The sequence below is a fragment of the Argiope bruennichi genome, chromosome 8, assembly GCF_947563725.1.
Source record: "Argiope bruennichi chromosome 8, qqArgBrue1.1, whole genome shotgun sequence".
Taxonomy (NCBI): Eukaryota; Metazoa; Arthropoda; class Arachnida; order Araneae; family Araneidae; genus Argiope; species Argiope bruennichi.
In genome coordinates, this window is record NC_079158.1 from 82,405,786 (window position 1) to 82,431,396 (window position 25,611).

The following is a 25,611-nucleotide window of genomic DNA, read 5'->3' on the forward strand; positions in this document are numbered from 1 at the left end:
AGCTCGTACTCTGCGTGTTTTTCCTTCTGCTTTAATATTAACTTGCAATGTTTGAAGGAGAACTTCTTCAGCAGCACACTGATTGGATAAATTGAGATTTAGATTCTCTTCCACCTCAGGTGTTTTGACTTTTGGTTTGTTTGTTGGCAGATCTGGACACATCAAAGTCCAATGCCTCTTATTACAAAGCAGGCACTGTACATTTGACTTGCAAATTCTTGACCTATGGCCAGGCTTTAAACAAGTGAAGCAGCATTTTTTATTTTTCAAAATCTTTTGTTTCTTTTCAAAATCAAATTTTTTGGCATAGTAACATTCTTTGCTTTCGTGAGGTTTTTCACAAAAAACGCAGATGGTATTATGTTTTCTTTTTTCTGTACCTCCTGAAAACAAATCTGTAGCAGTAGCCACAGAATCAGAATTCCTCTCCTTACACACCTTAGGCGCAAATCCTGATCTCGCTAAGCGAATTCTTTCCTCACCTTCTATTTCTGTTTTCAGAAAGAGTAATAAGTTTTTCAGTTTTTCTGAATAAGCATTGCTTTCCGGGTCATGATTTGCTATTATAATTGGATTACGCAGCCATACCCTGAATATATCTTCAGGTATGCAGGATTCCACCAGGGGGAAAAGCATTGCTGAATACTTGTCTGATGTTAAACCAATTGATTCTAGAGCTCTTAAGTAAGTTTCTAATTTATCATAAATTTGCGACGTGCTTAATTTCCTTTTAGCTTCTGAAGCATTTATTATAACTAATTTTAGTAGCTCACGAACGTAGTATTCAATAAGCAACTCATCCTTTCCGAAACGCGATTTTAAACTTTCTATTGCCTTGCAATAATTCGCATTTGTTGGAGGATAACTGTCTATAATTTCCCGAGCTCTAGTTCCTTCACTTACACATTGGATCAAATATTGAAATTTGTCTTCATTTTCTAATTTATCATCATCATGAATACGCTTAAATTGACTCCAGAAAGCCAGCCAATTCTTAATTTCACCGTTAAATTTAACGAGTTCTATTTTAGGTAACTTAAGTTTTCGTTTAATTCTAGGAGAAACAGAACCAACGCTTTCCTTTTCAGCGTAAGAAAGTTTAGTCAAATATATGTCCACATTTACTTTCGCTTCAATCATTTTTGTGCTGTATTCTTCGATTTTCATATACTCATCTTCATACTTTTCGGTATCAGAATTTTCCAGAAGAAAACTACATATTTCATTATCTAATTTGGCCAAATCCGAATAAATTCGTTCCAAATTGCCGAAAAGTGATTTAATTTCTTTTTCCTGAGGTTCATCGACCTTTAATCTTTCAATTAAAACATTATACGTTTTCGTAAAGTTAGATCTAATAGGTGATCGCTTCTTAACGGACATCTCCATTTTTATTTCACTACTTAATTCTTATTGCAAATAAAAACAGACGTACCGTATTTTTAGCAATCACGTCCGGGTCACCACAATGTTGAGACTCTACCTGAATTTCATTTCATTCAGTCGTTTCTCCGCTAATAAGATTCAAAGATGTGGGATCGTAATGTGAAATAATCCACTCGTTATTAATCCGACTCCATTTTATTATCTAACTAAATTACAATTCTATTTACATGCTATATTTATATTTAGTTGCCATATACAAAAACATACATTGGTTTCGCGCGCAGTTAATTCTGATTTTAGAGTTGTAAAAGCAAGTTATAGCTCTAGTATGATTAAAGTTAAAATTAGTTTTTAGCCAAAGGCGCTCGTAACAACTATTATTTAAAAAATATGCTGAAATCATCTTCGGATCATCTGTGTCTCCAAAGAAATTTTTTACCGATGAACCGATTCCAGGTAAATTGAAAATTTGGAGGATCAGGTGAAGATGTTTGCAAATCAATAGGACACTAACAGATAGCCGCATTTAAAGTAACATCGCCAGATTCACTTTCTAATGTTGAATATTCATCTTCAAAAGACAAAATTAATTCATCATAGTTAGAATTTGAATCCATATTATGCACAACAATATTCTCATAAATATAATGTTAATTACTTTTATTGCAAATTTCAATAATATATTAAAGAAACCGGATGATATAATCTTTCACTAAAGCAATCAACACTTATTTAATTAAATAAATATTCGTAAGGTGTACTCAAGTTCTCTTGCGAAGTTACTAGACCTTTCAAAAATAAAACTATAGCCAGAAAAATTCAAGAATGTTTGGAATTAAAATCGGCATGTAATCGCAGAACATTTGTCGGTGAGAATTAAAAATGGAACTAAATGCCAAATAGGAAGTGTCGGATTTTTGTGAGGTGTTGGAATGGATGTAAGAAAGTGATTTTAAATTCAAACCATGGAGGGATATAAAGGAAATCTTCAGCTATATTATATGCTATAGAAGCTATCTGGAAGCAATTGGCGCATACATATTCTTAGTAGGGGGATACAGAAAAGACGAGTATTGAATAAACGAGTATGATTATGAATTGAAATGATTTTCCATAGGGGATGAGAATGATAGCTTAAATTCCGAAAGGAATAACTAATAAAGAGTAACTGAAGCAAATGACCATACAATCCAGATGTAAGGTTAATTCTAACCTACTGATTTGCATTTTACAAGTCACGTAACATGCTTTCTAATCTTATTTGCATCCTTCATAGGATGAAAATTCAGTAGTTTTAAGATGTAGGCATTTATAACAAGCTCTTCTCTACCAAATCTCTTTTTTTATAACAAATTTTTTTTATCATAGTTATCGTAAGATGATGAGAAGCCATTCATCATATTACCATCAGATCCTCCAAACAATGACTTTAGATAAGAACATTTGACTATTTTTATTAAGCTTCCTCTTTTGTCAATTGAGTTTTCGAATTTATTCCGAAATTCTAACCACAAACACGTATCGTCCAAATATTTGTCGATATACAGTTGTGGTAAACGGATTGAATTAACATTTCTGTTAGAATTCTTAGCAGATTCAATAACCGAATTATTTAGCAAACCACTTTGTGCACTCAATGTCAAATTTGGGTTCAACAGGGATGAAATACTAGAATCAATTTTAAAAAAATTATTAATTTGAAAAAAAAAAATTCTTGATCTTCGTTACATTTAAAATCAAATTCTATTTCCGCATCGAATTCGTTTTCTTTTGAAATAATTTCCTGGATTTTATTATCTAATTCTTTTAACATCCGATATAAATTTTCTAAATAAAAATATTCTCGTAATCTATCATCAAACAGTTCATCAAATTCTCTTTTTAATTTATTTACAAATTAATTACTGCTGTACGAATGTCAGCTCTAGACTTTTTCAGTTTCTTCTTTTCATCCAATCTTATAATATATAATTAGCTAAATATACATTAAAAATAATACAACACCAAAAGTAATCTTAAAACAAAAGCACTATTTCAAATAAAAGAAAAGTTCATCAAGAAGTATCAGCCGACATTCTCTATAAATTCTATAATGAACATGTAAACGATTCAGTGCCTCACTAGTTTCATGACATCCATAATATCAATTTCTATTTCTACCTATCGATATAATATTTTTCCAATCAATTCTAATTTTCATCAAAATTTTAAAATAAACATATCTCTTACCTTTTTTTTTTAACGTAACAGTCAATATTCGAAGGCGGCGGAATCAACATTCTATGGATTGACTTGCTGACTCATTTGCCTTGCCCTTGAGCATCTGAACATTAGTAAAAGGTTGATTTATCAGACGAAATTCGATGTCTCTTGCATCCTATTCATGGCAGTGTAAAAATTCATCATTTCAGGATTAAAATAATAGACCAATAAGTGCGGTACAACTCGGGCCGTTAGGAATTTTTTAAATTGGTTAGCCCCAGAGTTCGTAATTGCCGTTGATAACATAAAGGTACAATAATGTCCTGGAGCTATTTAGATTCATTCAAGATGCCTGGTTTCTCATGCAGATATGAACTATTCCAGCAAGACAATTTCCACATGTTGATTCATTTAAGGAGCAAGGCACAGAGATTCCCATCACTACTATTAAATTTCCTTGCTGCTAATACAAATCGATCATTCGTCATGGAAAAGTTTACTTAAAAAGCAACAATGACCATTATCGTATGGAATAGCATCTTAGTGCTACCATCTGCCGCCACGTAATTTATGTCGACTGATGAATCTGCCCAAACAAATTCCAGAACCAATGGAGTAAATAATCGTATTTGTAAAGGTGAATAGTATTTGGAACTAAAGAGACGATGCAAATTTACTTTGAATATCTTTGCTTTTAATTTGAGACATTTATAATTTAAACTGCGCCTGTTGATGATAAAATTAGAACTAATGATAAAATTGGAGCTAATATTTTATTTATTTTATTGTTGACTGCTAAAGTAGAGTAACGATGCCATAAAAAAAAATTCTTAGCTATTAGTCAGTAGGCCAAGTAATTAATGATATTTCAAATCAAATATTCATTCATATTTGGTTCCAAAATTGGGAGAATATAGATATTTATTATTTGCATAATTTTTTTAGTTAAATTATTTTCTCAAAATTATTGTATTATTTTATTTATTTAGCCGAATTATTTGTAATTATCGCTTGTAGCTCCGTCTATATCCAGCTGGAGAATTCTTTTCTTATGTAGTATGCATTCTATTTCAGTGTTACTTTAATCTCCAAACAAAACAATGTTTTTGTTTTTGATTTTAGTTCCAATTTGAAAATTATTCGCTACCTTTATTTCCATGTGATTTTATTTCTTGCTTTAAAATTAAAATGAGATCGGTTCTTGTTTGGGAAGCGCAGCTTCTAGACAAAGAAGAGAAACAACAATGGTAAAATATTTATAATTCTTTTAAATGTAGAAATTCATTATAAAAATCATTTTCTAAAATAATAAATCATATTTTTATTATGAGATTCTGAAACACTTCGCATTAATTATTATGATATTTTGAAGACTTTAATTTTATATTCTCTTAAAATACCTTAATTTTGACCTCGATTTATAGTTTTTATAAAGGAGATTTTTAGATAAGTAATTGAAAGATTGTTTGATGACTTCTTATGATTTTAAATAATGTTTTGATCTAAATACTTAAAAAATGCATCACAGGATTCTATGAAGACATGTCGTGGAGATCCTCATATTTTTAAAAGGTTAAATATCTTAACTCTGTCATTGTTTTGTATACTTTATTTATGTATATTATCGAAATCAGAATTGAGGTAAGAATAGGAATTTGGAACAATATTGTATGAACTCCAAATATATGAGAAACACACAATAAATTATTTACATTTAGTTTTAAATTATTCTGTGTTTTTTTAACGGTTTTAAACTGTTTCAGAATACAGTGTTTTTTGTAAAATATAGCTTTTTTGTGGGTTTAAATTATTTCAATATAATTTATTATTTTTTTCCCATAATGTTCATTCTTTTTTGAAATTTTATTAATTCTTGGTAAATTTAAAAACAATTTTAATTATGCTTAGCACAATGCAACTATCTGTATTTGAAACTCATAGGTTGATGAAATTTTAAAGTTTTAATTGTAATTATAAAGCACCATGGTATTAATTTCATGAAAGTATTATAGATTTTAATTTCTACTAGATAAATATTTATAAGAATATTAGAGATAGTTTAGAGCCAATGAATATTTACCTGCATGTTCTGTATAATTCAGATACAGCTTTTATTGTAACTATTTGAGCTGGTTTCCATATTAAAAGGAACTGTTTTTGTTTTCCAAAAGTGTTTTATATCCATCATTCCTTAAATCATGTTTTTACATCTATTATTTTATAATATTTTACTTGAAATATTATTTAAATTATGTATCATTTTTTTTTAATTATATGTACTTTATTCTTAGTGTATATGATATTGCATTGAAGCCTGATGGTTCTATGGTTATTATTGCATCAGGATCAAAATTACTTGCTTATGATACTGAAGGGAAACTTCTTCAATCATTAAAAGGCCACTCTGATACTGTATACTGTGTTTCTTTTTCAAAAGATGGGCAAAGATTTGCATCAGGAGGAGCTGATAAACAAGTTATCATTTGGACTTCTAAATTGGAAGGAATTTTACGTTATTCGTATGATATCACTTTTTTTGATATATTATTTTTGGTTCATGAAATTAAAAATTGTATTATAATACTTCTATTAATTACTAATTTTTTTTATAATTGTAAGAAATCCCAAACTTGACTTTAAAATTTCAATTAAAACTTATTTTTAATTATTACAACATTATAAATTTTTTTTGTGTGTTCATTTTTTAAACAAGAAATTTGAAAATGTGAAATTTAATTTGAATCTTAATATAAAAATATAGACTTTTTTAGTATAATAATTTTTTTAAAATTTTGATATTTATATATTTTAGCCATCATGATTCGATCCAGTGCCTTGCTTATAATCCTGTTTCAGACCAACTTGCAAGTTGTGCTTGTTCAGATTTTGGTATGATATTTTCATTCACTTTCCCCTTCTGATGCATTGTATTTGAATATTTCATATGTAAAAATTACCAGAACTCTCTTTTAAAATTTTTTATATATTTTTTACTCTAGTATAATTACTATTGAGTACTTATGTATTAACTGCATGTCATTGGCAAATATTATTTATGAAGGAGTTTATTAGCATGTGATGTTTTCATGATTAGTTACTGGCATCTATTTGATACTCTGGTACTTTTTATTCTTTTTATCAAAAGCTGCTTGATTTTCAATATTATGTTTTATTTAATGTCAATACTGCATATTAAACAAATAAGCTGATAAAAATTCTTTTAAGTATGTTACATCCACTAATTTTCATGTTTCATTATTTTGATATTATCTAGGTCTTTGGTCTCCTGAACAAAAAAGTGTATCTAAACACAGAGTGAATGTACGTATTACCAGTTGCAGTTGGACATGTGATGGAATGCTTTTAGCTGTAGGACTTGTTAATGGATGTATATCTATACGTGGCAGAGTATGGATAATCTTCTTTTACTCTTTATTTCCATAACTAATTCATTCACTTTTTTGAAATTTTATCTTTAGAACATGAAAATATGGTGAAAAAATTAATTGAAATTTAAATTTATAAAATCAATTGCTTAGTTATTATAGTTAATGTCTTTTCTTTTTATTTTATTTTCTGAAATATTACTAAGTACAATTACTGAAATTTCTATGCAATGCAATTTGATTGTTTCTTTTTGCTTCCATTTTTAAAAAATGTTCAAATGTTCAAGAATCTATGAGAGTTTAGTTATTAAGCATAATTGAACCTTAATAAATAATATTCTGAATTTATCCAATGCAGTCAAAACTTTATTTAAATTTTCAAACTTCTTTTATCTTTCTTATGTAATACAAACAATTGTATTCTAATTTATTATTTATAATATATTTGATAAAATTTCATGGATGATAAGTAATTAATAAACATTCAGTAGAATTTTTTATATATAATATTTCTCAATCTTTAACTTTTTGATACAAAAAATGCATCAAATTTTAAATAAAGTTATGTATACATCTGGTTATTTACAGAATGGAGATGAGAAGTTAAAAATTGAAAGACCTGGTGGTATTGCTGCACAAGTCTGGGGTGTTTGTTGGTCTCCTATTAAGTAAATAATTTAATCTTTCACTACTAAATTTTTTGCTTTTGTCAAACTTATTTTATATTTTAAAAGCATGCTTGCATTATATTTTAAAAACATATATTGATTCTTTTGTCTAAATAGCATTTTAGAATGATATTAAATTAAGTAATTTGTATATATAATAATAATAATTTTTCAGCTGTTGTTGCATTGCTACTTGTATTTTTTTTCTTTGGAAACAGCTGAAAAATTATTATTATTTGTTAATGATATACCTAGAAGCATGAAAATTTATGTGCGAGATCCTGCTCCTGAGATTATTATAATTTGGGGCAAAATTCTAGAAGAAAAGAATTGATTTTTTAAAATTTTATTTCAAAAGTGGATTATTTATTTGAAAAAAAAAGAAGAAAGAAATTAAATATCTTCAATGTGAAACTTTGGTCCCTCTTCCCTACTTAGAAAAACAATTTTGTTTTATGTTTGGTTGTTATTAAATATTATTATGAATTCATAATATAATGGCTGCACAGTTATATTCGTGGAGAGGAAGAGAGTTTACAGATGGCTCTGGTAGAGACTGAGTGAATGCTGGGTCAGTGATCCCCGACTTTGACGCTAAAAACAAAGGATTCAGAGTATTCAAGAATCTTACTGATAGTTGCATTATGATTTGAGTTTTGGCATTTGCTCTAGAACATTCAGTATGCTAAACAGAGGTTAAAAATATAATTGAGACTCAGAGTCAATAGTGAGTAGATGAGTGGAGAAAGAAGCAGTTGTGTTGAACCAAGTAGTTTTGTGTAGTCTATCCAGTGTATTCTCTGTGGATACTTTGGTCTGTTGCAGTTGTTTATTTCTGATTTGCAATTTTTGCATTGCTGTTTTGTTTATGTTGTATTTTTGTCGATTAAAGGTCTTAATCTGTTTCTGAGCCTTCATATAACCCCTGAACAGATTTTGGGATTTTTTTCCATAACATCATTTATTGAAGTATATATATAAAATACCATACACAGTTTATTGATGTGAACATGGGTAAAATGCTTCTTTCTATGCAATATTTGATCTCGGAAGGCAATCATTTTTAATAGTTGATATAATATTCTTCAATTGTTGTAATATTCTTGTGTGCATAATTGAGGGATTCTTGAAAAAGCTACAAGTTATGCAATGTGTATAAACTAGCATTCTAAAATAGAGAGAGAGAGAAAATCGCAAGGAAATTTTTCATACATGCTATCTTTTTATAGAAATAACAATGGAAAAATCTCTCGTGGTTGGTAGTAAAATTTTGCATTGGTAATCATTTTTGAATACAAAATATATAAGCAAACAGCAAGGATAGCAAAACTAACTACCGTATTCAATTTACACAGATGAAAATTTTTGTTGGTCTGATTACATGTGACTAAATGATATTAATAAAGCATACTTTCATAATGCACTTTTGCATTCTTAGGCTTGTTTGTTACTGGATTGTAGCTCCTTACAATGCCTATGATATTTTAATTTTCCTTTTGACATAAATTTCAAGTAAACAATATATTTTAACACAATTTGAGTATTTTATATCCGAAATCAGTACTTTATTTATCACTATATGCTTTATATTAATTGGCAAATGAAATCAATTTAATCCAAAATATCAATAAAAAATGCTTGTTTGAAAGAAATAAAAGTTGTTGTTCTATAATTAGCATTATTTTATGAATTAATTATATTCCTATTTTAAATGTTCTTTTTGCAAAATAAGTTGTGTGGTGTAGCTTATATTAAGCATAGATTGCAGAAAATCATCTTAGAAGTTCATTCTTAAGGCAAATTAAGATGGGAACATCTGTTTGCATTTTGAAGTATATGAAGAAAAAATATTTCTGATAAAAATTTCTTTACATTTTATTTTAAACCTCTTACTTAATTTGTATATTTAAATAAATTTATAAAATTATATTTTTATGCGATATCAAGCAGTTATCTAAAATAGAATCCACATATAAATTTTATTCTAATTTGTTTTAGGGATAGCAGTGGAGATCATGTATTAGCAGTTGTTGATTGGGGACAGACACTATCATTTTATAATACTACTGGAAAACAAGTAGGCCGTGAAAGAGGCTTAGGATTTGATCCATTAAGAGTTACTTATTTTTCTAATGGAGAATATATAATAATATGTGGAACTAATAGAAAATGTTCCTTATATACTAAAGAAGGAGTGTTTGTTGGTGATATATGTGAGCAAGAATCTTGGGTTTGGTGTTGTGCAACCAAAGATGATTCTACTCACGTTGTAAGTACTATAAATGATTAAAATAATTTTGAAAATTTAATTTCTTATACTCATTGAATTATGTCATTGAATTTTATTTTTCCAGATTTTCTTGTGCATTGTATTTTATTTTTTTAAAAAATTCATTTTTGTGTATAATACTAAAATAATTTTTAAATTCTGAATTCATATTTCAGAAATTAATCTCGTTGTTTTAAAAATTTGAAATTTTTTTTTTCATATTTGATCATTTTTAAATTTCTGACTTTTTCCAAAATTTTTGCTGGAAAGTATCATTAATATTACAATTTAAAAAAATCAGTGACAAACCAATAGTGAAGAGGATAATTAAAGACAACAATTGTGAACATTTTAATGCATAGTTCATGTCATTATTTCAGTTGCACATTAATTATTGGTATCTTTTCTGAATTCTTATAAGGAAGTTTATATGGGGAAAATAATATCTCTAAATTTGCCTGAAAACAGTTGTCAGCAGATTAAATATTAGTTTTATTCAAATATATCTATTTTAATTTCTGTTTTTAATAGCTTATTAAATTTTTATTTAGCTTTGATTCTATTTTAGGATACAGATTAACTATAGAAAGTTATTGCAAAATTAAAAATTAATATGAGCAAGACTTTTCAAAAATAAACATTCATTTTTCAAGATTATTACATTTACTGAAGATATTTGAAGTAATTTGAAATGTTTTTTAACTTAATAATTTTTGTAATTATTAACAAAAAAAAAAAAAAAAAAAACTTGTTTTTTATGATAAATTTATAAAAAAAGAAACTATTTATATGGTCCTTTCTTAAAAATAAAATTGTAAATATTTTTAAATATAATAAATCATATTGCATGTCAATAAAATTGTTAAATTCCAGCTATAATAATTATTTAAATTTAATTGAAGATAAATTTTGTAATTAGATTTGTGCAATTTCTCTAATATTTTAGAAATTTTAATTATACTCTTTAAAAAATATTTGATAGATTGCATATGCACTAAACTTTGATTTTGATTAAGAGGAGGGCAGGATTCTTTTTTTATTTCAAACTAGAGCTTTACTGTAAAAATGCATTTCTATGTAAAATTTACTGTAAAAATGCATTTCTATGTAAGATTTTCACTTGTTTAACCACTTGATTCTTCAGCTTTTATCATCTAATGTTTCATTCTATTTTGCAATATGTCGTAATTTTAATTAAACCAGAAACCACAAAGTACTTTAGAAGATTCCATAATTTTTGTGTTGAAACCAACTTAAAGAACATTAATTTTGATTTTTAATTTTATGATTATGTCAATTTGATGTCTGAGCTGATCTTTTAAAGAGTTAATTCATGATTCTTTCTTAGAATAATTGTTTGTTATAAAGCTCATTTTTCGTATTTTTAAATATTGTGTTGGGTGAAAAGTCTCTTAATTGTTTTCTAAGTAATCATTCTGAAGGATTTATTTATTTACAAAAATAAAATCTATTGCAACTGTAACTGCTAACCGAAATAGTGCATCATTTCTTAATTCCTATTTAAGAAATGATCGCTTTTAAAGAAATTTGATGAAGGGATAATGTTTTTTTTATATTCAGGCCATTGGAACTCAAGATGGCATTGCCAGCTATTATGAAGTTGGTTTCTCAACTGTCCATAGTCTTTATCGAGAAAGGTATGCATATCGTGAAAACATGACTGACGTAGTTGTCCAGCATTTGATTACAGATGACAAAGGTATTTATTTTATTTTTTTCTAATGTGTTGATTCCAGTAAAATTTATAACATAGGTTAATTTCCTTCACTTTTTTTACCTAGTTGTTGTCAAGTGTAGAGAGTTAGTGAAGAAGCTAGCCATTTATAAAAAGCGCCTTGCTGTAAGTTATTTATGAAATTTAAAGAATCATACAGAATTTTTGTTGTCAAATCTAATTATTTTAATTAATCTGAATTAATATGTTTTTGCCCCTTTAAATAGATACAAATGCCAGAAAGAATCAACATTTATGAAGTGTCAGATGACTCATCAGACATGCATTATAAAATAATGCAAAAAATAAATTTGAAATTTGATTGCACATTATTGGTAGTATGTGCAAAACATATTGTTTTATGTCAAGTAAGTGATTTTGGAAGTGACTTATTATCATATTATTATTGTAATATAAATATTTCCTTGATTAACAGATATAATTAATACTCATTTTTTGAAATACTGTGAAAAATTTCCACTTTTCTTTATTCAACCCTTTAACAACAAAATTGTATACATTTGATAGAATGATCTATTATGAAGTATATTCATAAATTCAGCTTGTGAAGTTTTTGTAATTTTCTCTTTCTACTCTGTGACCGGAATGCATTGTATGGGCATGTCTAGATATATCTGCTTTTAAATATATTTGAAAGATTGAGTATAATTAATTTAATCTGTAACTGATACTGATAGAAGCCAAACACTCTTTAATCTACATAAATAATATAACATAATTCATACTGCAAGTAACATATTTCTTTATGTGAAAATCTTTTATAGATCTGTGTTGTTTTAGAAAATTTAGTATTGTTTTAATTTGTCTTTTATTTTGAAATAAGACAATCGTTAGCATTACAAAAGAGTAGAAAGAAGCTAATTTGAGAAAATCAATTTGCTGGTAGAAAAAAACATCTTTTCCTACTGACCGTACCAGATTGATTTGATGTCCTAAGCTGTTTGAAGTACGAGACTTTTTTAAAATCCATTTTAGTAGTATTTTTAATTTATATGACATTTGTTAACTCAAAACAATTTTATAAGGGGCAGGCCTTTTGCTTAAATGTAAAACTTGTTCTAGCAATTCATACCAATTTGTCCTGGGCTGTGGAAATATATAAATGTATAGATTTCAAATGTTCAATGTAGCACTGATAATATAAATATTTTCATTCAAACTTCCAAAGAGAAAATATGACATAAGATCGATGCACGTTTATTAATATACGAGTACTATATAATAAAGTATGTTATTGAAAACAAATTTTAAAGCCTTCTTTTTTATTATTTTAATTATATATTATTTTTATATATGTAAATTAATGTACCTTTTAATTATTCAAACATCATAATTAATAAATACTAATTTTGTTTGTGCATTTCTTTATATAAAAATAAAATTTTTAAACTTTTTAGGAGAAAATTCTTCAGTGTTTATCCTTTGAAGGAGTATTAGAAAAAGAATGGATGATGGAATCTCTTATCAGATATATTAAAGTGATAGGTGGTCCTCCAGGCAAAGAGGGCATTCTTGTTGGTTTAAGAAATGGGCAGGTAATGGACAAATACTTATTTCTTTTATAATATCTTTATTAAGAGTTACTGTACATGATCCTTTTAGTACTTATTACCTTTTAAAATCATATGCATGTAATCTTTAATGCACTAAAATGTGCTAACATTAAACTTATTAGTTGTTCTTTACAAATGATTGAATGGTTGAAAATTGGCACTATTCTCTGTTTGTAATGTGTATTTTGCAAGCCATGCGATTTTCCTTTTATTCCTGAAAAAAATTCATATAAAATAATTTATTAGATTTCTTGAAAAAAAAAAAAAAGCTGTATGCAATTATGCTTATTTTATTTTTACTGTATTTTATTATTTACTTATTAGAAGGAAATCAGATTTTTAAAAAGTTATTCATACTAAGATTTCATTCTAATTTTTCATTTACTTTAAAAGCAATAAATATGTTTTGTTTTTTAAAAAAATATTTTGAAACATTCTTTCTTGTTATAAATAAACATATCATAAAAATTTCAAATTATATTTAAATGCCTTTAGAAATACTAGTACACAGTTTCATTTAATACTTTTTTATATATTTTGAGTAATATCTTTTCATACATTTTAAAACAAAGAATATTTTCTTTTCTGTATTTTTAGGTGGTAAAGATTTTTGTTGACAATGCTTTACCTGTTCATGTTCTTAAAATTAATTCTTCAATTCGATGCTTAGATCTGAGTGCTAAAAGGAAAAAATTGGCTGTTGTAGATGATAATAGCATTTGCAGTGTTTATGATTTGAGTAATAATTCATTACTCTATCAAGTGAGTATGAAAATAACTAAAGCATTTCTATTTTATGTTAATAATGCCATGAATATGCAGATAAAATCCTTTATTTGATGAGGCAATTTACTTTTGTGAAAACTGTAGATGAGTTTATTATTTTTTAAAAAAACTTTTCATATTAAATAGAAAAAGAAATATATATATATTCCATGTAAATTTAATCTTAATTCTTTCCAGATCATATTTATTACTTCTAATAAATTTTATTCATATTCTGAGAAAAATAAGTGAAACAGCTTATAAATCTTTTAATGAGAATCTGAAGTTAATTTTTTTCTCATTTATTTGACTAAGGAATGTTATCATTAAAAATATATATTCCGCGTAGGAGAGAATAATTAATTTTGTGTAATTTGGAAGGAATATATTGGAACGTAAAATATTTATCTATACATTTTTATATATTCTGTTCCATTTTAATTTAATTTAGTTTAAATAATGTAGTGTATTCTCAATTTTATTAGCTACTTCTGAACAAAAAAAGTATTATCAACTAAACTATTTTTAATTCTTACAAGCATACAATATTTTTGAACTATATATAGCACTTATATCTGAAGAAAATATCTGAAGAATTGTGTCATTTGCTCATAGGTTTCAGGGATTAATAGAAAATATTTGTAATAATATTCTAAATTTTTATTTTCTTATAATGATGAATCATAATTTTAAAATCTGATTTACTTAATTAATTTTTATTTGTCCTGGTTTCCAGACAAAAAAATTAAAATTGTGAGCTTTATTTTCTTTTCACCTACTAGGAGATGCTTGCTAACAATAAAATTTCTGAAGATTTTGAATTAATATAGTTTTAGATAGATAGGATATTCTATATTATTCAAATTGTCAGTCATTATTTAATAATCTAGAGAGAAAGCAAAATGGTTCATCTTTTAAAGATTATATTTGTAAAATTTATATATGTACTGAAATTATATCTGGCACATTCATTTAATGATATACATAAAATTTAAAGTAATATTATTTCACATTGAAATTAATCTTCCACAAATTTAATGAAATAACTATTATTTTTCTCTGTTTTTTCACAGGAACCAAATGCAAATAGTGTTGCATGGAATAATCATAATGAGGACATGCTATGTTTTACTGGGGCTGGTTTAATAAACATTAAAGTTGAAAATTTCAATATTCAACAACAGAAATTCCAGGTGTGTATATTAAATTTTTAGGAGTATTTCAAATTTTGTGTAATTTTAGTCCTCTTTTAGACTAGACTGTGTAATTCTAAACTAGACCTAGACTCCTAGACTGTGTAATTTCAAACCTCTTTTGTTTTTATTTAGATGTCCCATCATGCTAAATGGGGGGGGGGAAGAACCCTATGAAATATATTTTATGATTTAATTATCAATAAAATACAATATATAACATTTCTTATTGTCTATTCCTAGGGATTTGTGATTGGTTTTTGTGGAGCTAAAGTATTTTGTTTACACTATAATGCAATTTCTACCATTGACATTCCTCTTTCTGCTTCAATGTATCAGTATATTGAGAAGAAGATTTTTAGGTATGAAAAAAAAAAGCCATATGTTTTAATAAAAATAATTAATAAATGTTTTAATTATGTACATTATTTTCTGACTTAATTTTTTTGTGTTATGTTCCATTTACATTTTGAAATACTATACATAGTTATATTTTTGCTCATCATAAAAAATAGGTAGTAGATAGCTGAATCTAGTTTTTTGTTAGTTTTCTAGTTTTGGAATTGTCTAATGAGTTGTTGTAAGAAAACTATTTGCATTTATTTTTGCTATAGTGGTTACAAATTATTATTTTAGATTGGTCACAGCATTGATTGAAATTAGCAACAAATTTCAAAATAAGCAATTTATTCAAAAGCTAACTAAAATTTGTGGCTAGAAATACCCAGTCTTGAATGTAGTAACTAGTTTGTTATAGATAGACATTACAAAAGTTTTTCTTCATTAGAAGGCAGTTAGGTATAAATGCCCTTGCATATTTTTTAATATAGAGTTTAATTATTTTACCAATTATATTATTAATATTTCCAAAATATTAATCTATTATGATTATTATTTAGTAAAAATTAATATATATGATATCACTTAATCTAATTTAAATTCTAATTAATTTTCTTATTTTTTAAAATTAGCCCTATATTACTTTACTTTATTCTAAAATTTTCTCTTTTTTTCCTGATTCAAATCTCAGGAGCTCATTTCTAACACATGCTCTAAAAAATTGATGTCTGTAATTCTAATACTGCAAGCAGAGAAATAAAAATCTATAATAGAAAATTTGTTAAATTTCTGAAAGCATTTTTTCTTTAATTTTTTTTTACAGTACTTCAGTTTTGTCATTAAATTAGTAAATAATTCAGCACATTAAAAGAAGATTTACTTTTCCCTCACATTTTTTGAGGAAGGACAGAGAAAAGATTTCAACAACTTTTACGGTTTTTTTTAAATTTTGTGCTTTTACTTTGTTAATTATGAACAAATTATATATATTTTATAATTGCACGCTTTGTCATTAAAATATAAAAGTTTAATTCATAATTAATATAATTTAAAAAATTAGAGCATGAAATTCATAGTGCTTTTAGAAATCATTTTTGCTCTCCATTATGAACATTTATCCTGGAATTATGTATTTATGTTTGTGTTTTATGTTTTGTTAATGATTAATATATATTTGTAATGATTTTGATTTCTTTTTTTAAAATTTATTGTAGTTTATTTTCATTTTTTATATTTATTTAGTAAAGCTTATCAAGTTGCTTGCCTTGGAGTTACAGATTCTGACTGGCGATCTCTTGCTGAAGCAGCTATTCAGAATTTGGAGCTTGAAGTTGCACGGAAAGGTTTTATACGGATTAAAGATCTGATGTTTTTGAAATTGATAAAGTCATTGGAGGTTACAGTCTTAAAATTCTTTTTGCTAATTTGTTTTAACTTATTTGAAAACATTCTTTTTAAAAAAATCCTGAAATTGGAAATAATATTTAATGGGTAGGGAAAAAAAAAAAAAAAAAGATTTGCTTATCACATTGCTTGATTAAGAAATGTTACAGAAAAACTGTTCATAAACAAGTATGCAGAAAGATTTACATAATGGTAATTTGTGCTTCATTTTCCAGCTTTTTTTTATTTATAGGAATAAATCTTTTGTGTATATAGCCAAATGGAAGCTGGAATTACTAAACAAAATTTTGAAAATATTAAAAAGATTCTTAAACTTAATAAATTCGAACCTGTCTGCATTATTATGTCATTTACAGTGTGTTACAGTATTATATTAGTTAACATTTTTTTTTTTCTTAAGTAGATTTTGTCAAAAAATTTAGCAGACTTTTTTTGCATCAATATAAAATAGATTGTAGAAATAATTAGTATTTTTTATCATTTTCAAGTCTCTTAGTAAAACAAATGAGATTATATTAATTCTAAAGGCTAATTATTATGTCAATGTAGTGAAATTTATTTTGTAATTATTTTGTCCTGTCTAAAGAAAGTCATATTTTTCCTCATTTTCCTAAACTGCTAAGATTCATGGAAGAATTCTGATGCAAGTGCACTATAATAAATGCATTGATTTTTAAGTTTTTGTTAATTAATTTAGCAATATGGACTCAGATTCTTAAAGGTATTTGTTAACTTATTTCAGAATTAAATATTTGTAGGCACATGGTATATTAAAAATGTTATGATAAGAAATTAACTATTAAAAAGATAACCATTGCTGTAATTTTGTGGTGAGCATTTCATAAAAGGAATGATTGAAATTTATTATTGTAGAAAAAAAAATGTTTGATTATCAAGAGAACAATAACCTGAATTTCACTCAAACAATAGATAAATTCTTTTCTTGTTCAATATACCATACATTAGGAAATCATTTGTGTTAATAAAATTGATTCAATTTTGGAAAAATAAAAGTTCCTTGAATTTTATTGATTTTTTTAAAAAAAAGTACTTTCCTTTTATTCAATTTTTTCTTATGTATTTGTATGTTAAAAAAATAAAGATAAATTTATTTTAATGTTCACACAAGGAGTGATGTTTGTTTCCAGTACTAGTTTCTGTGTTGCACTTGTTTAATTTGACATCAATATGTGAATTTTTGTTTTGCTTTATGTTTTCTGTCATATTTCTGCATGTTTTTTTTATTAATCATTTTTTTACAGGCTCGCCGAAAAAATGAAAATGAATATGCTTTACTTGGAGATGTGTATGCATATCTAGGAAAATTTAATTTAGCTGCTAATTCATATCAAAAAGCTAATGCAGAAGGAAAAGCTCTTATGATGTATATTGATTTACGAATGTTTGATAAAGCACAGGTATGCCATGAGTCCTTATTAGTGCTCATATTTTTCTTAAGTTTTTGAAATATACAGGCTGAGTTTGACCTAATCTGCCAAATGAGAAAAGGTGATAGAAGAATCCATGTGAATCATAAAATACTTCATGAACTCTGCCCTGTCTCTTACCATTTGCAAGTTATGGTAGATCACGCTGCTAATCAGAAAAAGTTCCAGTTTAAAAGGTTTCTGAGGGAAACCTACATATACAAAAAACAAAACAAAAACAAATTTTTGGAGGGAAGAAAAGAAAAAAAAAGTTCTGTAACATGATATTTTCTTTAGGATTTCTGAATTTAAATCTGATTTAAAAACGCAAAAATTTGGCGAAATGTAAAACCATTTTAATATTTAAAACTGCAATACCATCTTAACTGCAATAAATTTTTTTTACCAAAAACATGTTCATTTTATCAATTTTTGATTGGCCTATGATAAACCATCATCTTCAATATAGACATTCCACACACATTCTTCCACAAATGAAAGTGGATAAATGGAATGAATGCAAATCCATCAATATGAAGTCTTTTGGATATGGGGACAAACTTTCATTTTATTTCCATTGTTTAAATAAAAATGCTACTTTTTTGCTTTCAAATTGGCTTTCTTGAATTAACTAAAATAGAAGGCTTAAGATAGACAGGAGATTAAAACCAAAAGCAACAATGGTAGTTTTCTTTTTTGATGAAATCCGATTGCAGTAAGGATTAAAAACAAAAGTTTAAATTTCTCTTGAACTAAAATATTGATATGGTTTATTATATGCTCATTTGAAAATCGATGGAAGTTTTTTTACAAGTTTTTAGTAAATTATCTATTGCTGTTAGAATGATAATTGTGGTACTAAGCAGTAAAGATTCAATTTTGCTTTTCTTTATGGTTCGGTGCTTGTATCTGGCCTTTAAGTCTAGGTATTCTGATGAAAAGGATGTCATTTTGCAGGATTTTCCCTGAATTTTTAAAACATGTGCTTATTTTACATGTATGCTTATCAGAAGCGTTTTAAATTAGTATTTTTTTTTTGTCTGATTGGTAGTATAATCACTATATTGACTATAGCTTGTAAACAATAAGTGATAGAACAATGTTGCCTTAAAGTTTTATGATCAGTGTGGGCTCTACTATCACTATTTTTCATTTGACAGAGTAGATCAAGTTTATACAGTATAATATATATATATATATATATATATATATTTCATATTTGGAAATATTTTAACATTTATTTTGACTTTACCAAGTATTTTAATTGTGTTCAGGTAGTCTAATTTTTTTTAATAGTATCTGAAAAATGTTGACATTTTTCTTTTTTATTCATGTACAAGTCATAAAATTACTATTTCTTGCCATTTGTAGCCAAATATTGCTTAAACAGATAACAGTTTATATTGGTTTTATAAATTAATAATTGATTTTGGATTAACAATTCAATAAACAATATTGTATCTTGTAGTTACTGAAAGACTTCTAAAAGTGTAATAGACATAAAATATAACTTAAACTAAAAAATTTTTAAAAATTTAAGTGAATCAAGTAAAAAATAATTTTTTTGCAGTGTCAAAGAAAGAGATTCAAGGAATTTTTGCAAAAGTGAAATATTAGTAATTCTTTTTTAAAGTCTAGCTCAGAAGATACTAAGATTAAGAGTTATTTAATAATTTGATTTACAAATCAATCCTGTAGCATTTAAATTCTGTTTTTTTTTTTTCTTAGAGTATAGGTGATTATGATGTATCATTAAAATGAATATGCAGAATATATATACATTTTTTTTTAGATAAAGATTATCTGACTTTTTTTCATTGTGCAAAATAATATAGAACAGTGGAGATTTTTTTAAAAATAATCAATTTCTTTCTGCTTTAAAGCTTATTTGACAATTTTAAATATAATTTTCTCATTTATTAGTTTTACTTTATTAATATTATGACTGGAATTTTAAAATTTTGATGCAATTATCCAATGTATTGAATAGATATTATGTCTGGTTTGTTTTCATATATTAAAATATTTTCATAGGAGTTTCTGTCAACATCAGATACTCAGGAAAAAAAAGCTCTTGTTTTGAAGAAAGCAGAATGGGCAAAGAGTATTAATGAAGCTAAAGCTGCTGCAGAAATGTACTTATCAGTAGGAGAAGTACAGAAAGCTGTTGAATTAGCAGCTGAAAATGATTGGTCTGAGATGTAAGCAAACCAAAGTGCATGCTATTTTTCTTCACAACTGCACCATTTTGTGAATCCTGCTGCTTTATTTTTATTTTAAAGGACATGGATTTCTTTTTAAAATTCATTTTGTTATTTTTTTATTTCACGCTAAGCACATCATTGTTCTGCACCTAAGAATCTTAATGTTTGTGTATGTTTTTTTTTTGCATTAGTCCTGTGTATGTTTTTTTAAATGTTTGTTGATCTCATTTATTTTCAAACCTGCTTCATTTATATATATTTTTTAAGTAATAATTATTGTCAAAAATTTTTAAAGTTAGAGCTTAGAAGGAATAGAACATATTCCTTTACTTTTTTTACTTTTATCTGAAGTACAAATTAAATGAGCAGTGAAACAAACAAAAAAGAGCCTTTTGTTATTTAGGTATTGTATATTGAGCACAAGATTCTAAGATATTACTGACCATTTAATACTGACTAATATTTTCAATTTTTTTATGTGTAAAAATACTAATTAGTTTGTTTATATTTAAAGAGAATCAATAATACTATTCATCTATATGTAATGCAAAATAATTAAATTTAATATTCTCAAATTACATTAAGATTTATTAGAAATATCTTGAGTTTTTCCCTTGATAGTTTTTTCATCAGTAAGTTTCTATATGTGTAGTTAAAAAAATGAAAATTCTTTTCTGAGTTTTTAAATTCCTTTTTGTTGTGCAGATAATCTCAATTTTATGAGTAGCATAAAAACTGTTTAAAGAATCAGTTTTGCTGCAGCAACAGTAGTTAACTGACTTCTCTTCTGTTGAACCACTAAGTTAAAAGAAATGTAAAAAAATGATATTAAAAGATAAATAATGTGGACTGATGAAATTTTAAATTTCTTTACAAAATGCAGGAAACTTCTTAGTAATTTCAGAAGTCAATAATCAATTTATTACATTTGACCTGGCATCAAAATAATTTTACCCAAGCCATGTCAAAAATATGTAATGATGTATTATTGTAATGATGTATAAAATATTTGTAATGATGGACCAGTTGCAAAAATACAATAGTTTAGATTTCATTGAAGTAAACTAAATAGATACAAACTTGATTTTAGCTTACTGTAGTGACAAAACAATAACTTTGTGTTAAATACACAAAAGTTCAATAAGAATAGCAACTCAGGGTGCAATTTAATATATCCGTTGAGTTTCTTTCAAAATTGAACAAATTTCGGATAACTTGGAAGGAAGTAGTCAGTAATCTCAATCGTTGAACAGCACTTATATTAAGAGGTGTATTATAAATTAATTCTACAAAGAAGTAGTTAGTTGGAAGGATTCTTATGATGAAGTGATTAATGAGGACTTGGCACCACCTGTGAAAATAGTGAAATGTTCTTGAAAAGTGGCTAGATAAAATATGGAAAGTATTTATAAGAGTTCCACTTTTTATTTAGCTTTATTTTACGATGATTGATGAACGTATTGATGATGGTGTTGAGCAAGGTCTTTAGGAAGAAATAGTCTTTAGATATAGTTTGGTTATGGTTGAAGTTGCAGATATATCCACCATCACAAATACATTGATTGTTGGTTGTCTTTTGAGAAGTATTTAGCTGGATTATTTATTTATTTGTAGGAAAATTATTTCTATTTGAGGAACAGCAGAGGAGTCTTTGATTAAGATGTTCTTTAAGGCAGAGTCTACAAATTTATTATCCATCAAAAGGATAATTTATCAATGAACTATTTTATGGTATTGGATATGACCATTGTTTCAACTGTAAATGTTATATTGATTTGAACACTATCCTTCTGGTTTTTCTCAAATCAAAATAAAGAATTTATGTATATATTTGCTGCTGGTTTTTTTCAGAAAAGGAAACCAGATTATTACAAAAAGATTTTGTTCTGCTTTGTTTTGTCTAAGGAAAAATAAATTTAATTATTATTTGTTGCTGGAAGGTGTTGGAATCATTCAGATATTTTAACATAGGTATTAATATCTTTGTTTTGGTGTTTTGGAGATTTAATTTGCATGTATTTGATAAATCTGTAAGATAGGTATGATAAAATGGTGGCTGATCATATAGAGCCAAATATTGTATGAAGATTCTTGTCAATAAGTATTATCTTTGTATTCTGGCATTGAATGTTTACTCGAAATTGGAATTTGAGAATCATTTTAAGAATTATTTTATGATCAGAATGATTTTATTTGAAGAGAGTGCAATATATTGTTGGATGGTAGGCAAACTTTTAAGGAGAATGAATTAATAAGCAATGAAGTTTTTGATCATGATAATTGCAATTTTGATTAAGTGATAAGCATGAACACCCCTGTGTGTGTGGATTGCAAAAAGCTTAAGAAAATTAAAATGCCTGACATGCTTTTTTCTGTAGGAAAAATGGAAATGAATTTTTGAAAGTTTATTCCTTAGAATTGTAATGAAAAATAGCGAGTGAAATTAAGTCCCCAGAAATTGTGATAATAATAGATAGTGAAAATACTGAAAAATGGGAGAATCCAAGATCATGCAATTCTATACCCAGATTTACTACCTATTTGCAAAAACAGGAAATTTCAATCAGTATTTTTTAATTGCAATTCATTCTATATACAAAATAATTTATAAAGCCAAACATGGCACATACTATGCTTGAATTGAGTATATTTAACAGTATATAATTCTCAATATGACTTTGATAAGAATAATATTTAAGCTATTTTTAAGAAAATTGTTTAATATTGAGCTGTTGGCTCTCAGAGGTCGATAGACACGTAATTCTAAAAGTGCTAAACTCGAAAAAATATATATATATATTTAACTTTTGGTATAGGCTGAGAATTTAACCAGAAATTTTGTTTTTAATATTGTATTTGCCACTTTAAAATTTCAAGCAGCTGATCTTAAATTCTGCATGCTCCCTTTTACAAATTTTATACATCATAAATTGTAGAAGACATAATAATCTTTTAAGTGGAAACCTTGAATTTACTGCTTGATAACAATGCCTAAATAACAAAGAAAGGACTCGCTTTCATTTTGTTAACAATACTTTTTATGTTGTCTTTCAATTCTGTTTCATTAAAGTGAGTTCTGAATAGTATAATGATACTATTAGAATCTTATTAATTTTTACAATTCTTTTTAATTTATTCTATATGTAGAGTTCTGTTAAAAATTTAAAGTTTTTAATTGACAATAATTATTTTCTCTAAAATTGTTAAAATTCTTGTGTTTGCATATCCTGTAAAAATAATTGCATGTGTATTATGAAAAACTGGTTGTCTGTCTATTCTTCACTTCGACTGTGATTTTTTCTCATTTTTTTACAATTATATTTTTTGCATTTATATTGCACAATATTTATTTCTGATTTCATGTTTTGTATATTTTTTATTTATTTAATCATAATCAAATCTTTTTATAAAAGAGTAATGTGACGTCTCATTTCAATGTTATATGTCATTTTTAAAACTCCATTTCATATTTGTTTTGATGTTACTACATGCTAGATATTTCAAAGCAATTTTTGTCTGTGATCTAAAAAAATAGAATAAATGATGAAAAAAAAATACTTAATTTATTTCTTGGAAATAAATAAAGCATTTTTGTCTTTATGTAAATAATGGCAAGATATATTTTTTACATTTTTTTTTTCATTTGATGAAATAAGTTGTACTATATTTATATATAAAAAGTTAATTAAAAAATTAAAGAGGGAAAGTTGGTAGTATTACATGAATCATAAGTTGATTTTTAATAAGGTTTTCAAAAGAACTTTACTAATACTAATTCTATTATTAAATATAATGAGTAACTAACTTATGACATTAACAGTTGATGAAATTATGTTTATATCTTTTTATTGTATACATTTTTTTAATTATAGTTTATTATCAAATTGATAATTTATTTAGAATAATTAAAACAAAAACTAAACAAAACTACACAATTGAGTTAGTGCAGCTAATACCATAACAATTTTGGAAAATTATAATAAATATATAATTATTAATGATTGGCTTTCAAAAATAACAATTTTAGATGGCAAAGATTGAAAATTTTTTAATGTGTCAAAGTCAGACTTAGTTGTACAGTTTTAACTTTCAAGTCAGTGAATTGTTTATATAAAATTTGATTCCACAGATATGTTACTATAATATATTACCATTCAATATAATAATAATTGAATTTGTATTAAATTATTATTTGCCATTATATATGGTTTAGGTTTCCATCAATTTTTATGTTGGGGTCAAAACATTGGGTGTGGTGTAGAAGTTTAGTTAATGTGTTAATGTAGTGCTAACTTGTATATTATCCTGGTTGCAATTTGCAAAGATAGTAATGGGCAAATTTATTGACTTCTACCAGTTTTTGATACTTTTGACTGGTGTTTGAATGAGTCTTCCATTGTATATTTCAGAGATAATACCCATATTGCAGTAAGTTATTAAAGACACAGTATCAGGAAATAATAATGTATTAACTCATTAAATTTCAAAAAATGGTCAAAGAATATATTAATTGAAGTGTTTACACATTTCTTTCTAAATAAACACTTTTGATATCTATAAATTTACATTCTTCTAACAGTATTTACATATTCATGCAGCTGCATTACAGTTGCATACAGCTTAAATATCACATAGTTGCATACCAGAATTTTAAAATGTTCCTTGCTACTGAAATATATAATTTTTTTAAAGGAAAAAATATTTTTGTATATAATTGTATACAAGGATTTTTTGTCCTTGTTCAGAATTGCACTAATTCTCTGAGATATATTAAAAGTACAATCTTTCAAATTTCTCTCTAAGTTGAAGGTGCAACATTCAATCATTCAAAGTGTAGCAAATTTCTTTCAACTCATTATGATTGAATGTTGTACTTCTAGACAAATATTTACTATAATTTTTATGTATTGAAGAAATCTACATTTCTAAAATAAATGTTTCCATAAAATTTGTGACAAGTCCCTTTAAATTTAGAATTAAACATATTTGTAGATTTTGTTGATAAAAGCTTAAAACTTTGAATGTAAGAGAAACTATTACTAATTGACATTTTTTGCCC

The 25,611-nt window shown here is 26.0% G+C and overlaps 1 protein-coding gene across 2 annotated transcripts in view; it reads left to right on the top strand.

Annotated features, from left to right (window-relative positions):
* The first annotated feature begins 4,689 nt into the window (after positions 1-4,689).
* LOC129981707 (intraflagellar transport protein 122 homolog) overlaps positions 4,690-25,611 on the top strand; it is a 31,703-nt gene continuing 10,781 nt past the window's right edge. For both annotated transcript variants that reach the window (XM_056092654.1, XM_056092655.1), the window contains exons 1-16: positions 4,690-4,835; positions 5,880-6,107; positions 6,401-6,477; positions 6,863-6,996; positions 7,563-7,642; positions 9,641-9,911; positions 11,493-11,631; positions 11,714-11,772; positions 11,874-12,014; positions 13,065-13,202; positions 13,818-13,982; positions 15,059-15,178; positions 15,422-15,540; positions 16,760-16,913; positions 18,184-18,339; positions 20,383-20,549. In XM_056092654.1, coding sequence (XP_055948629.1) covers positions 4,777-4,835; positions 5,880-6,107; positions 6,401-6,477; positions 6,863-6,996; positions 7,563-7,642; positions 9,641-9,911; positions 11,493-11,631; positions 11,714-11,772; positions 11,874-12,014; positions 13,065-13,202; positions 13,818-13,982; positions 15,059-15,178; positions 15,422-15,540; positions 16,760-16,913; positions 18,184-18,339; positions 20,383-20,549 — 2,207 coding nt within the window. In that variant the 5' untranslated portion in view covers positions 4,690-4,776. The remainder of the gene's footprint in view (positions 4,836-5,879; positions 6,108-6,400; positions 6,478-6,862; positions 6,997-7,562; positions 7,643-9,640; positions 9,912-11,492; positions 11,632-11,713; positions 11,773-11,873; positions 12,015-13,064; positions 13,203-13,817; positions 13,983-15,058; positions 15,179-15,421; positions 15,541-16,759; positions 16,914-18,183; positions 18,340-20,382; positions 20,550-25,611) is intronic.